This window comes from Spermophilus citellus (assembly GCF_964194105.1).
Source record: "Spermophilus citellus genome assembly, chromosome: 4".
In the NCBI taxonomy this organism is placed as follows: domain Eukaryota; kingdom Metazoa; phylum Chordata; class Mammalia; order Rodentia; family Sciuridae; genus Spermophilus; species Spermophilus citellus.
The window spans coordinates 115,667,563-115,685,265 of record NC_138185.1 but is presented as its reverse complement, the minus strand read 5'-3'; the positions used below and the strand labels follow the sequence as shown (position 1 = coordinate 115,685,265).

General features: G+C 54.4%; 1 protein-coding gene across 2 annotated transcripts in view; it reads right to left on the bottom strand.

The window, feature by feature from the left end:
* Positions 1 to 559: 559 nt before the first annotated feature.
* The window catches only part of IGDCC3 (immunoglobulin superfamily DCC subclass member 3), a 40,858-nt gene continuing 23,714 nt past the window's right edge, over positions 560 to 17,703 (bottom strand). Inside the window, exons 3-14 of one of the 2 annotated variants that reach the window (XM_081289156.1) lie at positions 7,761 to 7,905; positions 7,278 to 7,408; positions 6,761 to 6,898; positions 5,353 to 5,511; positions 4,164 to 4,329; positions 3,666 to 3,913; positions 3,306 to 3,470; positions 3,034 to 3,225; positions 2,817 to 2,921; positions 2,253 to 2,391; positions 1,952 to 2,159; positions 560 to 1,694 (exon numbers count right to left, since the gene is read on the bottom strand). In XM_081289156.1, the coding sequence (XP_081145282.1) occupies positions 1,470 to 1,694; positions 1,952 to 2,159; positions 2,253 to 2,391; positions 2,817 to 2,921; positions 3,034 to 3,225; positions 3,306 to 3,470; positions 3,666 to 3,913; positions 4,164 to 4,329; positions 5,353 to 5,511; positions 6,761 to 6,898; positions 7,278 to 7,408; positions 7,761 to 7,905 (2,021 nt within the window). In that variant the 3' untranslated portion in view covers positions 560 to 1,469. The remainder of the gene's footprint in view (positions 1,695 to 1,951; positions 2,160 to 2,252; positions 2,392 to 2,816; positions 2,922 to 3,033; positions 3,226 to 3,305; positions 3,471 to 3,665; positions 3,914 to 4,163; positions 4,330 to 5,352; positions 5,512 to 6,760; positions 6,899 to 7,277; positions 7,409 to 7,760; positions 7,906 to 17,703) is intronic. The other variant, XM_081289157.1, reaches the window with a different exon arrangement.

Here is a 17,703-nt window from a genome sequence, read left to right as displayed (position 1 = left end):
CTCTGCGCAGACAGGGGACTGCTTCAGAGCCCCGGGGCCTGGCACTGCCCTCTCCCTCCCTGGGGAGGGAGGACCACCCTTCCCGAGTCCACAGGACACTACTCTAGTTTCCTAGGAAAACACCACGAATTCTACCTTCTTCGGCTAATGAACTAAATTTCAGGGTGGGGTGTCCCTAGAGGGTGGGGGTCAAAGGACTTTAGGTTCTAGTCTCATTCTTCAGGAATACACGTATCTTTTATTTATTTAAAAAAAAGTCCTTCTATTTAAAAAAATGTTTGAGTGTAACCAAAAATAGGTATTTGTTTCCTTGGTTTTTCTTCTTCTTCACCTAAGTAGTTCACAACAGAAAGGAAAAGTCACAAGGGCCCTTAGACACACCTCCATCAAAACACCTCCCGGTCACATCTGCTGACAGAGGGGGTCCAGGGCCCCCAGAGGGTCAGCCGCTGGCCTGCCACACCGAGGGCTGGGGACCTGGCCAGAGACGCGCCCCCCACCACACGCACTGCACCTTTGGGGGCCAGGCTGCCCCAGGAGGAAGGACAGGACGCAGGCTGTGGCTATGGGTGACATTCCACCTCCCCAGGCCCAGGTGGAGAGGGTCGTGGGGATCCCGAGGGGGGACAGGTGTGCCAAGAGGGTAACAGCGCGTGGGCAGGAGGCAGGCGATGGCAGCTGCTGGGAGGTGGCTAGTTTGGGACAACAATTTACATTTCGAGGAATCCATTTCCTCTCATTTTTGGCTTTTTTCACATTTTTCCCTCTGACCAGTTTCCTCTTCGTTTCTATAGGCCCCATGGGTCACTGGGCCCGGGCCTCCTCTTGGGGGAGGCAGCGGGGAAGTGGGCAGAGCAGAGGCCGGGCAGAGGGTCCAGGGCGCAGGCCCCGGAGCCAGAGCCTTGAGGTAGACATTTTCTTTCACACCTGGAAATGGGGACGTGCTTTTTTTTTTTCTTTTTTCTTTTTCTTTCTTAACTCTGGACAACACGTGGGGAGGGAGGGGTGCCCGGGAGGGGCTTGAGGTAGGTGCATCTGGGTTCTGTGGGGCAGGGACTAGGCCACCACCCCACTCCCCCGAGGACATTCATTCCGGCTGAGGTAGGTGCTGAGCCAAAGGGCAGAACTCGGTCCTGAGAAGACAAGGGAGCAGGGTGCGCGGCCGGCCGGGGGGCTCTGAGTCTAGTTCACCTTCCTCTCGCTTCCGTTTAAGGGACGCCAGCCGCCCAGTGCCCAGGCAGGTGGGGACCAGGCAGCAGGCAGGGCGTCAGTCTGAGGAGGGAAGGCTCCCTAGGGCCCCTCCAGCTCCAGGGTCCCTGCCAAGGCCCCTTAGGCCTGGCCCACCCCGGCCTCCAGTCAGGACAGAAGTGCTGGGCAGCCCAGGGCCACCTGAAGCCCACATAACAGGAGAACTCTTGCCTTCGACCTGAGAACGGGGGCTACCCCCTGCAGAGCCTGCCAGGCCCTGGCTACTGTCCGGAGTGAGCTGGCTGGGCAGCGGGTGCCTCAGAAAGCTGGGTCACCTGTCCCTCTCCAAGGAGGTCGGGGCCACTGTCCAGGGGCAATGGGGCAGCCACAGGGCCTGTGCAGGGAGTCTTGACCTCTGTCGCCCTCCTGTCCAGAGGGCCAAACCCCTGCAGTGGCAGCGTGGAGAGCTGGGTCTCCTCACACGGGACAGGGGCTGTGGGATCCTGCTGGGGAAAGGAAGCATACAGGGTCAGCAGGAGGACCCAGGCAGGGCCCACAGACCCCCCAGGGCCGGGCTCAGGCTCCATCCCACCCCTGGGCTTAGACCTCAGGCCTCTGCCCGACAGGGGTGCAGAGGAGCATGGCCAGGACTTCTGTGCCCAGAGAAGACCCAGAGTTTGGCTAAGGCCAATGACCAAGGCCAAGATGAGCCGGGGCAGGGTGGGAGAGTGGTCAGGGTCGAAGGAGCTTCTCTGGCACTCACAGTGGGCCTGGCGCCAGGCGGCCCCACCACCCCGGCTGGGGGGAACAGCTGCTCCAGCTCCTTGGCGTCCACGCACTTCTCACCTCGGCCCAGCTGGCCTCGCTCTCCGCGGCCCACCCCATTCAGGGCCAGGATGCCAGGGTCCCTCTGGCTCCGGGGACCCTGGGGAGGGGAGAGCTGGTTTTCCACATCCTTACACAGGAGGACCCTAAAGGGTAAGCAGAATTAGGGGACGCCGGGGCAGGAGTCCCAAGGGCTGAGCCTCCACCCCAGCGAGCCTCTTGCCCTTCCCAGTACCCACCTGCCCCTTTGACCAAACAGCAGGAAGAGGACACAGAAGATGATGCAGGTGACCCCGATGTGGATGCCAATGACAATGCCTGTGGTGGACGTCTGGTTGGTGGCATCCTCTTTCCGACAGTCACACGGTGGGCTCAGAGCTAATGGGCAGGGGCAGGCTGGGGCTGCGGCTCTCCCGGCCTGGAGTACCCCCATACACCCAGCCTCTGGGGCTCCTTCTCCCTCAACCAGGCCCTCCACTTCACTTATGTGACACCAGCCCAACCTTTCCAGTTCTTTCTACCAGCTACTGAGCACCAACTCTGGGCCAGATACTGGGAATAGCACTTTGCCATGGCTTTTAAGACAGGCTTTATTATGCCTGTTTGTACAGGAGAAAACTGTTTCAGAGAGGGTAAGTAGTTTGACCAATATCACACAGAATGCCACACAGCAAGCTTCCCACAGGTCTGAGCCTGTGTGTTTACAGGCTTACACCCTCCTACCTGGCCTGCTTCCCTCCCCCTCAGGCCCTGTCCTCCTTCCTTCAGGCTAATGTAGCTCCACCGCCCGTCCCAGCCCTCACCTGTCCTCTCAGACGCTCCCCTCAAAGACACAAAGCGGACAGTGGCGTTGCTGTCCCCGTGCTGGTTGTAGGCGAGCAGCTTTACCTCGTACACCACCCTGGGGTCTGGGGGTTGGAGGCTGTGAGAAACTGCCCCCCCAGCCAGCTCCATCCTGGCAGGGTGCGGGGAGGTGACCCCTACCACACCACCTCCTCCCTACCCAGCCCCAAGCCTCACCCAGCCGGCTGAGGTTGTAAGAGGACACAGTTCCAGGCAGCAGGATGGGACCCGTAAAGGAGGCCTTGCTGGCAGGGCGGTAGAAGAGCTTGAAGCCACCCTCATGCTGGGCCAGCCGGGGCCAGGGCTCCCACAGCAGCTGCAGGGAGGAGCTGCCCAGGACCCGCACGGACAGTGGCGGGGGGGCAGGAGCTAAAGGCAGAGGAGGCCAAGATGTAAGGGCTTCATCAAAACTTTCTGTCTGTGGTTTTGTACTCTACACCCAGTCTCACCTTCACCCAGGGTGCTGGCCAGGGTGGGCATGGAGGCTGAGCTGGCCCCCCTTGGTGTGTAGGCCTTGATGTAGAAGCTGTAGGCTGTAGAGGGCTCAAGGTCGCCCACCAGGTGCTGAAAGGTACTCTTACTGACTGCTTCCTGATACTCCAGTTCTGGAGGGTCTGGGGAGGCAAAGCGCAGGGCGGGGGGTGGGGTGAGGAACAAGAGGCAACCTTGCCAACACCTGTGAAGTGAGGGCAGTGGGGACGCAGTGGGGGAAGGAGAGGAGGGTGCTCTCCGGGACACTCATGGTAGAAAGGGATGGGAAACAATGGTGTGGGGGTGCAAAGCTGGTTGTGCCCCCCAGGCCCACCCACCAGCCGCCTTCCTGATGTGCAGGACGTAGCCGATGATCTCCTTGGTGTTGACCATGGGCTCACTCCAGGACACACGGACCTCAGTGGACGACACAGAGACAGCCTGGACATTGCGAGGGGGCCCAGGCAGGCCCTCGGCCCACAGCACGGTCAGCCTGGCACTGGCCTGTGACGAACCAGCACTGTTCTCGGCCACACACTGGTAGATGGCCTCATCTTCAGGACCGATTCCAGAAATGGTCAGTGTGCTGCAAGGAGAGGAGAGCCTCAGGTCCCCTCCTGAGAGGGATGGAGAAACTGGGTCCCTTTAGACAAGCAACTTGTCTGACTGAGGTTTCCCAGGGACGCGAACCTGAGTCTCCAGTCCCAGTGTTGTGCTCTTCCCCAGCAGGGCTGCACAGCCTACTAGGCCACTACCCAGCCCCTTCCCTCTCTTCCCCAGTCCTCTCCCCAACAGTGTGCACATGCGAACACTCACACACAAACACACACACACACCTGTTATTGTTCTTGAGCCTGACATGGCCTCCTGGCCCCAGCACTTGGCCATTCTTCAACCACGTGACATGAGGGGGCGGCTCTCCCTGGGCTTGGCAGGTGAACATGGCTGTGGTTCCAGCCGGCCTGGAGATGGACTGGGGATGCTGAACAAACTCTGCTGGGGCTGGGTGGGCACAGAGGAGCACTGAGTGGTGAGAGCCAGGTAGAGAGGGGAGAGACAGTTGCCCGTGAAGGGCTGGGGAGGCAGCCAGGGGCTGAGGTGGGCTGGGACACTCATGGCCCCCTGGAGACTCCCCATGTGGCTAGCAGGACCCCAGCCTCCCTCCCTCCTTCCTCTACCCTGGCAGACCCAAGAGAGGACTCCATTGTAACCACTACTCAAAAGACTGACATTTGTATCCGAAAGCAATCAAGCTGAGCTCCCAGTTCAGGAAATTGTTAAATAAATAAATGTGCTAATAGGTTTGGCTGCACCTCGGAGGCAGTAATGACGGGGAGATGGATGAGCCCTCAGAACGGTCCCCCAGCCCCACACTCCATTCCGCTCTCCTCCAATCCCAAGCCTCAGGCCTCTATTAACACCCAGGAAATGAAATGCTCCATCACTTTCATCTGGACAGATTAACGGCACATGGAATGCTAAACAAGCGGCATTTAAGTTCCTAATTCCCCCATTTCCCATCCCTTCTGCTCTCAAGGAGGGAACAACCACTCTTGAATGGAGATCCAAGCCCAGGTCCCGGGGACAGCGGAGCCCCAGGGCTGGGACGGAGGGCTGACCTGGTCAGCGGCAGCGGCCCAGTGCCCTGGGCGCCCAGGCCGCTCTGCGCATGCGGCGGGCGCTGACGTGCACGTGTGAAAATGACAGTCGCGCAGGGAGCCGCAGGCAGGCAGGTGTGAGCGTGTTAGTGCCACACGTGTGAATAAGAACGGCACGTGGGGGGCGCGTGAGCGAGGTGGGGGGTGGCCAGCGGGACTCCAGGGAGGAGGGGGCACATGGGCTGCACAACCGAGGGCGTCCCCCAGACTCCCAAGAGCTGCTGCCGGGACCTGGTGAGTGGCAAGGGACAGGGCATAAGTGGGTACAGGGTGACATGGGATGCTGAAGCGGCAGGACTGGGCAGGAGAGGGATAGGAGGAGGGGCAGTGCGGAGGGCCCCCCCCTTCCGGCGAGGCTGGTCCCTACCTTGTACCACCAGCCGGCCCTGGGCAGTTCTCCTCACCCGGGTGCCCGGCCTATTGGCTGCACAGACGTAGACCCCCGAGTGCTGGACTGTCACGTCTGAGATGATGAGGTTTCCCGTGCCCAGCACCTGGATGCCCTCTACCCCAATGGGGCGGCCATCTGAGAAGGAAGTGGGGGAGGGGAGGCACAGGAACATTCCAGAGGGTCCACCCTTCCATCAGTCTTCTCCAGAGCCCTCATCTTGGCTTGACACCCCTGTCTTCTGCCCCCAGAGGTGGCAGAGAGCAGGCCAGTGCTCTCGCCCACAACAGAGTCCTGCATCCTGATTCCACAGTAACTGCTGATTGCTAACCTTCAAGTCCCTTTCCTACTTCTCAGTCCATAAAGGAAGGGCTTTGGAGTCCATCAACTTTTCCCAACCTCATTTGTCTCTCTTAAAAAAAATTCCATGGTCAAATATCCATTCCACTTCTGGATGGTCAGTTTAAATGCCCATTAATATAAAGGCTCTGAGAAGTCCTGCAGTTAAGGGACCTGGTTAACTTTGTTTCCCGAATTTGTTAGGCCACTGAGCATTCTATCCCTTCTAATCGTGTTTTGGGAAATGCTGGACCAGATGGTTCCGGCAATGCCTACTGGCTCCTGATGGTGAGGCCACTCTTCTCAGCCTCTCCCAGGGACCCAGACCCTCCCCCCACCCCAGGATCAGATTAGCACAGTCAGAACACAAGGAGACAGCTCCCCATTCAGTCCCTGAAGTGGTGAAATCTACTCCATTATCCCGCCTGCTGCCCCCTCCTTCCCTGATCACTCAGCTGCTACAATGTGGTACAGTCTCCTTGTGAATGCGACCCCACCCCACCCCTCCAGAGTTTCCTTCCCCCAGTGACCTCTCTGCTCAGACAATGTGGGCCCATCTGCACCCTTTCATTTCTTCCCTCAGCTGCCTCAGGATTTAGGCTGGGGGGCTAGGGGACCAGGCTAGAGACCAGGAGAGCCCAGAGCCAGGGCTGGATGACTGGCTGAGATTTGGGGGGCTTGGGACTGCACAGCTCAGGGTGCAACAGGGTACAGAGGGCATGAGTGAGTGCAAGAGAAAGGAGACTCTGCGCTGAGGGTTCTGGAGGGCTGAGGCCAGGGCAAAGAGGGGACAGCGCTGGACCGGACGGACGGACGGGGTAACCCAGGGAGCTAAGCCAGCTCTGCACGGGGAGGGAGAATGTAGCGGGCAGGCCTGCATCCCTGGTCCTGCCAGGAGGGGGAACTCGGCCCCTCCTCAGGTCGCAGGGAGAGGTCTGACCCCCACGAGAACAAACAGGAATCAAAGTCCCCCCAGTGCTGGGCGATGAGACCATGAAACCGCCTCCCAGGGGGCGGGTGGGGGCAGGGTGGAGGCTGTGGGACTCACCCAGGCGGCTCCAGGACACAATGGGGCGCGGGTTGCCAGTGGCGACACACTCCAGCACTGCGGTCTGGTGCACCGTCAGGGTGAGGTTCTCAGGCCCCACCAGGATGGTTGGCTCCTTGTAGGCCCCCGAGCCTGAGCCTGGGAGGGAAAGGCCACACTTTCTCACCTACCCACAACCTAGGATAAATCCCACCCAGAAACCAGGTCCTGTGGCATAGAGATGCCAAGGAACCAGGGCGTCTCGCACATCATTCCCCCAGGCCAGCCCACCCCACAGGACCTTCAGCAATGGGCAAGCCTGAGGATGAGAGGATGGCCCTCCCTGGGAGAATGGAGTCCAGGTGGACCTCCCACCCACCTCCTCCACCACCCTCTGGTCCTCCTCTAGCCACCAGCACTGGGCTTTGAGCTTGGGAGTTGCTCAGCTGGCACTACGTGGCCCTGGCTCCAGAGGCCAGTCGTGGGACTGAGTTAGGAAGCTGGCAAGGGGAAGAACTGGCAGGCCAAGGGCCCTCACCTGACACAGTGAGCCTGGCCCCATGGCTGATCCGAACACTGGCAATGTTCGAAGCCACACAGTGGAAAACGCCACTGTCCTCGGCCCGAAGTCCTGTGATCTGCAGTACTCCCTTGGGCAGCAATGTGTACCTGTTGGAGAGACACAGTTGACCACCAGCACAGCTACTGGCACGGTGGGCCACAGGGACACTGAGCATCAGAGACACAGCCCGGGACCAGGTACAACACAGATGACAACACAGTTGTCATCACAGACATGCTGGGACTCTCACAGGCGGGCACCCTCATTCCCAGTATGACAGTCATCACACATAGTCCTCGTGAGCATGTCCATGAGCCTAGAATTGGGGCTGTGCAAGCCACATGGACACCAACCCCAACTGCAGCGGCAGAATCACCCTGGGGGGCTGGCAGCAGCTCCCAGAGCCATGGGCAGTCTGGCGTCACTGGCTGGCCTCTGTCCTTGCCACACGAGGCTCACCTCTCATTGTCCGTGTCAATGGGGACTCTGTTCTTCTCCCATGTGATCAGAGGCTTGGGCAACCCATGGATTTGGCACTGGAAGCGGGCCACGCCGCCCTCCTCGCCCACGGTGGCTTGGGGGTGCACGTGGAAGTCAGACATGGCTGGGGGAAGAGAAGACCATGGTAAGGCACACTGCCAAGGTGCAGAGGGAGGAAGGGTGGACATGGATGGGTCAGGGTAGGTGACCACCCATACAGGTGGTGCTCACTCCTATGGGGGCATGGAGGTTTCTGGGCTGGTGAGACAGGGCAGCAGTGTGGGTGATGTGCCGGCACTTTTCATGGTTGAGACCCCCAAGAGGTGGCACAGGCTGGGCTGGGATGCTTTGAAAAGGTGGGATAAACACACAGATGACAGCTCCAACAAGGAGACGCTGGTCTGCCGGGGGCTTCCTGGAGGCACTGATACCCCAGAACTACACACAAAGACCAGCCAGAGAGAGCACTGACCTCAAGCCTGCTCCCACCTCTTCAGCTGCTTTTGGACTTATTTTCATAAACTCCCCATGTGGGGTGCAAGCCCTGAATATCATTTTTAGAATTGGAAACCGAGGCCCAGAGAGGAGACCGATTAGTCTAACGTTGCCCAGCAGAGACACAGCAAAGTCGTCAGATCCCAGTTATGGGGTCCAGAAGGGTATTTTGTCCTTTCTTATCCTCCTTCACCCCCAGTTCTTCTGCAGTTTCTCCACATGCCCCAAGGGGGTGGTGTATCCATCCAAGGTGACAAGTCTCTCAGAAGACTGTCAAACCTACCAATCTACATTACAATGTGTCATAAATATTCAGAGCCTCCCCCCCACCTTTGGGGGAATCTGAACTCGCTGCTTAAACCGGGGTCTGCAGAGGCCAGGGCAGAGGAGCTGAAGCACCACCACCTGGCTCCCCAGTTTCAGGCTGGGTAAGTGTCCCTGCTGCCCCCAACCCCACCATGCCCAAGCCCCTCCCAGTAGAGCTTGGGGAAGGGTGCCTCCCACACGGGTTCCCAGCTTCGGAGCCAGGGCTGTGGTTTCATTAAAATCCACTTTGCCTCAAGTGCGGAAGGCGGGGCACCATCTGTCCAGGCAGCAGCCCCGCCCCTCGGCACTCCATCAACTGGGACAGTCGCTCCCCTCCCAGGAGGAGCCCTCCCCCACAGCAGCAGGGACACTGGAGCCTGTTCCCTCAGTGGCCCTTGGCTCTCTGGTGTGGCAACCCTCCCCGTGGCCCCCATGCCCTCCTGTCTCGGGTCCCCTCAGTCCACGGGCCTGGTCTGGACTCCAGGGCAGCCTGAAAGGCCAAGCCTTTGTGCCCTTCCATCCAGAGTCTCTGGGGGCTGGCTCCTTTGTGGCGCATTCTCCATCTCATTTGCATGTGATTCATTAAATATAAACATGCATAAAAATCCCCCGCCCTGCCTCCTCCTCTTTGAGGGCCTCCTGGGAGTACGGCTGACGGGTGTGGGCACCCCTTTGTGAGCGTGTGGGGCTGTGTCTTCCTGGGTGTGGTTTGAGTGTCCCCATGTGGATGGGGATGGGGGTTTGAATCTGTCAGCTCCTGTGGCTGCTGTGATTCTGACACTGTATACGTGATCTATCGTGTGTTTCCATGTGGCGTAGCTCTTACAGACAGGACCCTGAGACCACGAGGGTTTCGGGTTGCTGGACAAGCAGTCCAGCGGATACCCTGTCAGGCTGGGTGAGAAGATCCCCAGGGAGCACGGGAAGTCAGCCAGTCTTCTCTCAGGCCAGAAGCCTGTAGGTCAGTCCAGGGGCTTGAGGGAGGAGCTGAGGTGCTGTAGAGGCCTCCCCCCACCCCAAGTGCAGGGATGGACCTAGGCCTGGGGGGTAGGCAGAACCAACACCCAGGTTCCTGAGTCTGCAGTCTGTGCCCTCTGGGCCCTGCCCATTAGGGAACCAGGGAGTGGCCTGCCCCCTCCTCACTGCAGCTGGAGAGGAGCTCACAGCACCCCCCCACACACACCTGGGGCGGGAGCTAATGGCTCTGTGCTGACTACAGATGCCTCCTCATTAAGGAACCAGAATCCTTTTGTGCCTCTGGCCTCCACTCTGGGCTCCCTGGAGGCACCCACAGCTAGGAGCTGGCCTGAGGAAAGACACATGGAAAGTACTGCTGTTCTTCAGGGTGCTGGGGTGGAGAAGTCTGGCCTCTACTGACCAGCCCACAGTCTTAGCCCCTCCCACCCCCCATCCCCGCCCCCGGGACTAAACTACAGCTATAGCAGACAATGGCAGGGGCAGAATGTGATGCTGGGGAGGTCTAGTGGGGAGCCAGTCTGATATCCCTCACACTGGGTCCCCTGGAATCCAGCTGAGCCTCTCCCTGCCCACACTCCCCTTCCATCAGAGCAGCTCCTTGCTGTCCCTCCATCAGCTTTACTGGGTGGCAATTCTGCCTAACACTTAATCTGAAGGGAAGTGTTGCCTTTGAAAGCCCTCGAAAACCACTCAAAAGCAAATCCCTTCATTCTACAAAAGGAAACTGAGTCCTGGGCCCTCTGCTGGGGTGTCCCTTAGTTATCACTTCCCAGCAGGTTTTTCTCTCTCCAGAGCAGGTAACAGCAGAGCAGACTACAAACTGAACTGGCCTCTTCTGACTGGTACTGAGAAGAAGGTACTGAGGCCTAGGGATAGTCCTCAGCCCCACCTCTGGGAGTCCACCTGGCCTCACAGGTGTCCTGGTCACCCAACCTCCCTTTTCTTTCCCCTCTTTAAATCCTTACCCTTCCTCTGGTCAGCCCTGCATATCCCTTAGGTGCCCCTGGGCTTGCTGGGAGGCCAGAGCATTCAGCATGAACAAAGGGATAGACACAGAGCCCTTCTGGGACCTTCCAGCTCTGCTTCCACCCTTCTTCACGAGTGGGCCGTGTCGGTGGCCACATGTTCTGGGCACTACTACTCATCTTAACTGGAGGCTTGGAATTTTCCTGGGTCACAAGCAATAGTATTTTTTCATTGCAAAGTTAGGGGAGGAAAGGATCCACAGCTACTCAGGCCTGCTGCAGTCTCAGGGTGGAGCACGTTCTGTTCACAAATCTATTCTTGCTCCAGCAGCATTAGGATCCTCATGGTCTCTCTCAGGGGAGACCCTGGACAGACATGGGAGGCTGGACAGACTGAGGGTTGGATCTCTGCGCACCCAGTGTGGACGAATGACTGTCAGTGACATCAGTGGTGTGGACATGTGGTGGTGCTGTGACTTTGTGGATATTTTATGCTCCTGCTGGCACTTGCTGGCCTGGTGGGGACAGTGCTGGGTCCCTCACTTCAAACTGGATGAAGGTAGTAATGGACAGTGGCTGGGAGTCCTACCAGAGTGGAGGGCCTGAGATACCATAGGGAAAAGAAAGAAGAAAGCACCTTTGTCCCCAGGCAATCTGGGGAGGACTCTCCCAGCCCCTGCCATGGGTACAGCCAAGCTGTGAGAGAGACAGAGGGCAGAGAGCGAGAACAGCAATCGTTGGGTTGGGAGGGAGCAGAAACCGGCAGGAAACGGTTCCTGGACACCCCTATAAATCACCCCGAGGGGAGAGGTCTCTTGAGAGCCTGATCCAGGGCCACTCAGGGAGGGGAGGGGGCACTTTCCTCCTGGTCCAGGACCTCTGGCAAGGTCAGGCCTGGATCTGATTAGACAGGCTCCAGGGGGAGGCAGGGGGCAGTGCAGGGTCGAGGAAGAGTGCTGGGAAGGAAACAGAGGCCTCCCACCCCTTGGTTACAGGCGACTCCTGTCCAGTGTGTGAGGCTAGAAAGAGCTGCAGGCATGTTTGCATGGAGCATTCCAACAGCCTTTGCCAAAGCTAGCAGCACTGGCAAAGTGGCACTGACTGCCTTCTTCTCATACAGCCATTCCAGAGGGCTGACTGTGTACCAGAGTCCTCTGAAAGTCCCTGAGGCCAATCTCCTCCTAGTACCCACCCTACCAAGCAAGACATGCAGCCTTCTGAACACCCACTTCCTGCTCAGGCAGCTCCAGACACGTGCCTGGATCCCATACACCTCCTCCCATGGCCCCCAACTGTTCCCTCTAGAACCACATTTTCCAATAAGTTATTCTTCAGGATTCATGAAGGATTGGTTCCAGGGCCCTCTGCATAAAGCAAAATCTGTGGATGCCCAAGCCCCTTATATAAAATGGTGTAGTATTTGTGTATAACCTACATGCATCCTATAGTACCCTCCAGTATACTTTAAACCATCTCTAGATTACCTGTAGTTACTAATACAATATAAATGCTATGAAAATAGTTGTAATACTATATTGTTTAGGGAATAATGCCAAGGAAAAAAGTCCATACATGTTCAGTACAGACGCTTTTTTTTTTTTTTCTTACAATGCTAAGGCTTGAATCCAGAGCCTTGCACATGGCAGACAAGTACTATCACAGATCTATTTCTAGGCCTGCCTGCCTATTTATTTATTTATTTATTTAGAGACAGAGTGTTGTTGAGTTGTCCAGACTGGCCTCAAACTTGTGATCTCCTGCCTTGACCTCCCAAGTGGCTGGGATTATAGAGGTTTACCATCAAGTCCAGCTGTAATTTTTTTTCAGTGCTGGGAATTGAACCTAAGGCCTTATACATGCTAGGCAAGAGCTCTACCACTGAGTTACAACCCCAGCCCATTTAATCTGAGGATTCAGAACCTGCATATATGGAGAGCTCACTATCTAGTAGCCAGCGATGAAGCACTTGATGTGGCCAGTGCAAATAGAGAAGGGCTTTAAGTATAAAATACACACTAGAATTTGAAGCAAAAAAAAAAAAAAAAAAAAAACACAAAAAAAACCAGACACTAATATTTAGGGAAATGTAAAACAAAACGTATAGAGGACACCATCTCAAACCCATTAGAATGGATACCATAAGAATGTAGAAAATAAGCCCAGCATGGTGGCACACACCTATCAGTAGGCTGAGGAGGAGGATCACAAGCCAGCCTCAGCAATTTAGCAAGGCCCTAAGCAACTTAGTGAAACCCTGTCTCAAAATAAAAAATAAAAAGGACTGGGGATGTGGCTCAGTGGTTAAGTGCCCCTGGGTTTAATCCCCAGTACTAAAAGAAAGAGAGAGAGAATGTAGAAAATAAGCTGGGTTCTGGACACACACCTGTAGTCCCAGCCACTCAGAATCTCAGGGGTTCAAGGTCAGCCTGGGCAACATAGAAAGATTCCATCTCAAAACAAAATGGAAATAGAAAATAAGTGGAAAAACTGAGGAGGATATGGAAACCCTGGATACCTTATGCATTGTTGGTAGGAATATAAATTGATATAACTTCTATGGAAGACAGAGTGGCAGTTCCTCAATACATTAGACCTCAGGGCTGGGGTGCAGCTCAGTGACAGAGCAGGCTTAGCATGCACGAGGGCTCAGGTTCAACAGCCAACACCAAAAACAAACAAGTAAATAGTAGAATTATCATATGATCCAGAGATACTTTTGGACATATATACAAAATAATTTAAAGCAGGGACTCAGAAAGATATCTGATAAAGTTCATAGCATTATTCACAATAGCTAAAAGATAGAGCAACCATGTCTATTGACAGATGAATGGATAAGCAAAAAGGTCTATGCACAAAATAGAATATTATTCAGTCTTAAGAAAAGGAGGAAATCCAGACACATGCTACAATATAGATGAAACCTGAGGAAGACCTAATGCACTCTGAGATAAGCCAGTCATAAAAAGACAAACTCTAAGCCGCGCACAGTTATAATCCCAGCAACTCAGGAGGCCGAGGCAGGATCATAAATTCTAGGCCATCCTGTGCAACTTAGTGAGACCCTGCCTCAAAATAAATAGAAAGGGCTGGGGATAGAGCTCAGTGATTCAGCTGCCCCTGGGTTCAATTCTTAGTATCACAAAAAAATGAAAAAGACAAATTTTACTTATATGAAGTATAAGTATAATTTATTAGTTGTTGGTGGACAAATTCATAAACAGAAAGTAAAACAGTGGTTGCCAGGGACTGGGAGGAGGGGGAAATAGGAATTATTAATATTGTTTAATGGGCAATATTATCTATTATTGTTGCTTAACGGAAACAAGAGTTTTACTTTGGAAAGAGTTCTGGAGATGTGATGGTTGTGCGACAATATGAACATACTTAATGCCACTGAAATGAACACTTAAAAATGGTTATGAAACTGGATGAGGTAGCACACATTTGTAATTCCAGCTACTCAAGAGGCTGAGACATGAAGTTTGTGTTTGAGACCAGCCCAGGCAACTTAGGGTTGGGGGAGGGCCAGGATTGTGGCTCAGTGGTAGAGTTCTTTATTTATTTTTAGTTTTCGGCGGACACAACATCTTTGTTTGTATGTGGTGCTGAGGATCGAACCCAGGCCGCACGCATGCCAGGCGAGCGCGCTACCGCTTGAGCCACATCCCCAGCCCCCAGTGGTAGAGTTCTTGCCTACCATACATAAGGCACTGGATTCGATTCCCGGCACCATATAAAAATAAACAAATAATAAAGTTATTGTGTCCATCTACAAGTAAAAAATATATATTAAAAAATAGGGCTGGGGGCCTAGGGTTGTGGCTCAGTGGTAGAGTGCTTGCCTAGCATGTGTGGGTTCCATTCTCAGCACCATATAAAAATAAATAAAGGTCCAACAACAATTAATAAAATATTTTTAAAAAATAGGGCTGGGGATGTGGCCCAGTGGTTGAGTCCCCTGAGTTTAATCCCAGGAACCCAAAAAAAGGTTATGAATTATTTTTCAATAATTTAAAAAAAATTGATGACAAGCTGAAATAATATTCTGGATTTCCAGGCCCAAGGGAAGGTGTCAAAGCCCCACTGCCTTTTCTCCTGCTCTTTCTCCCTGGCTGTCCCACCAGCGAGGACGGCTCCTTTCCAGCTTCATCAGTAGCCTAGATCTGCCCCTGTCTGCTTCCTTCCAATTTGCCATGTCGTTGCAGAGACCCAGGACAAGACACACACTTTATGGTATGCTAGGGCTGTCACCAACAGGGTAGAGGTCTCACACAGGAAGATGTCTGCTCCTCGTAGGGAAATGCTTGCCAGAAGCTTTTGCAGAGATAACAGGTAACAGCAAAGACCCTGGCTTCATACCAAACCAAGTTCAAATTTTTTTTTTTTTTGTACTAGGGATTGAACCCAGGGGCGCTTAACCACTGGGCCACATCCCCAGCCCTTTTTGGTATTTTATTTAGAGATAGGGTCTTACCAAATTGCTGAGGCTGGCTGTGAACTCATGATCCTCTTGCCTCAGCCTCCTGAGCTGCTGGGATTATAGGTGTGCACCACTGCACCTGACCAGAGTTCAAATCTGAACACACTATGATGAGCTGTGTGAACTTGGGCAATTAAAATAATCTCTCACTTAATAGCTCTCATCACTATAGTTGGTGCACATGGGGATCCGATCAGAGAGATTTTTGAAGTGCTTAGCACAATCCTTGGCAAAGAGTAAATACTTGCCATCCATCTTTGAGGAAAGATGGTAAAATATGGAGTTAACAGGGACCTGAGAAGGGGCTGAGGGTATAACTCAGTTGGTAGAGTGCTTGTCTCCCATGCACAAGGCCCTGGGTTCAATCCCCAGCACCACAAAGTTAAAAAAAAAAAAAAAAAAAAAAGAAAAGAAAGAGAGAAAAACCGAGACTTGAGAGGTTTTGGAAGAGCAAGGCTAGGCGCTAACTTCTCCAAGGGAGTAAGTCAGTCACCTTTCCTTGCAGGGGACAAGGCTGAGGTAGTTGGCAGGGAGTCTCAAGCCCTCTGGAGATGTGAGTAAAGGCAGAATTTGCAAAACCTGAATGGTGAGGGGGTCAGCTTGGGGGCGGGGGGCTAACCTCGTATGAACCAGAACTCAGCCAATTCTATCTTACTTCAGCCTGGGGACTTCACAGAGGCCCCAGTAGAAGAGCTATCAGTTGGAAGAGGCCACTGGGTAATTGAGGCCTTGATTTCTCTAGTAAAATGTTTATGAAGCCCATAAACTCATGCCTTTATTGGCCAGGCTCATTCCGGGGGTTGGATGTGGCTCTCCAAGGTGTAGTTAAAACACCTGCTGAACTCGGGTACCCAACGGCTACTCTGGCCTCCACCCTAACCCACCAGACCCACCAGGCAGAACCACCAATGGGCAGTTGGGCCAAGATGACCCCTGAAGGGCAAGGAAGCCAGCCAAGGCTCGCCTCACACGCTCCTTAAACTCCTTAAAGCACTTGTAAACGTCCCATCCCGAATAGTCTGTGAGAAGGTGGAAGGTGATGGCAGAAGACCCTGAGTCCTGGGGAGGGTGATGGCTTGCTCATGGTCCTCTGGGCGGGAGTGGTCCTGTCATTGGGATTCTCTGGCCCAGGCTTACCCTTCTCATACCCTCCCATTTCCCATCATCCAGGCCCCCACTTAGCTCCTGACTTCAGTTCTGTCAGAGAAGCCTTTACACTGACTAGATCTGGCCATTTGGGGCAGGCGAAAGCATGAGCTTAGAAGACCCTTATTTATTTTCCTGGGCTTCCCAAGGAGAGTCAGAATTGAACTAAGGGTTTTTTTTGTTTGTTTGTTTGTATTGGAGATTAAACCCAGGGTGCTTAACCATTGAGCCACATCCCCAGCCCTTTTTTGCATTTTATTTAGAGACAGGGTCTCACTGAGTTGCTTAGGGCCTCGATAAGGTGCTGAGGCTGGCTTTGAACTCGCCATCCCTGCCTCAGCCTCCCGAAATGCTGGGATTACAGGGATGCACTACTGAGCCCAGATGAATAGAGGTTTTGAATCCAGAGTATGTTCAGAGGAGAGGAAGGCTGTGTAGGTGTTGGATGTTGGAATAGGGGTGGGTGGCCTGGTGTACAGAGGAATCTGCTTACTTGGCTTCCTGTGGGTGACTGATCCTCTTGGCCTTTGCCTGGTGACCCTGCTCTGGGAAGCCTCTGCATCCCTTTGTCTGCCTCCTCCAGCCCCTTATCCCCTGCCTTGGGCCCCTGAACCCCAGCCCCTCCTTCCTGCTCCACCACCAGCTCACCATTCCCCCCACCCCCACCCTAACACAAAAGACAACTTTGTCTTTCAAGTCAGCAGCCATAAATCCACATCTCTCCCCTCTCCACAGCCACCTCTGACAAATGGGGGCCTGGACAGGGGAGAGGTAGAGGTCGGTGGGGGGCTGGATTCAGCTTGGGAAAGTCCCTGCATCCAGCTGTTGGATTCTTCAGGACCAATGAGCCTGGAAGGAACTTTGATTCCACGTGGGTTAAAGGAGTGGCTCCAGGGAAGGCAATCCAGGCCTCTAAGCAGCCCCCGGGCTTTCACAAGCTGCAGAGAATAAAACCTCTGAAAGCTCCACTTTTAACCACTCTGTCCAGTAATTTGGAGGCTCCAGAAGCCCTGGGCTTCTCTTCTCCAGTCTTTAGCCTTCCGTGGAGGGTATGAAGTGTGCTGGGGGTGTGAGCTGCAGGGGCCAGGTCCTGTGCTTGACTGTACACAGTGGATGTGCCACATGGCATGGGTGTGTGTGTGGGGGGTGGGGCCTCCCCAGAATTTGGGGAAGCAGGGAGGGGAAAGGGAAAGGAATGTCCTCTACTCCACGTGACCACTCCACTAAGCCCGCTACTAGAATTCCCAAGCAGTCCTAATTTTAAATATTTTGCCCTGTTTTCATAACAGATCAGGCGATGAGTCAGAAGACATGTCCTGGGTTTTGGTTTGGGAAATATAGTCACCTGTCCCATTTTCGTGGCAGAGGCCCTGAGTCTACTCCACCAGTCAGTTATTCAGCAGATAAGGGAAGCCAACATGTTAGATTGGATATTCTGACATACCAGGAGCAAATTCCCTCGTCCCCCAGGCTCTGACCTTAGATGCTCCCACCTCAGTTCCTTAAAAACACTGGAAGGATAAAAGCTTCAAGATTTGAGGTATGGCCA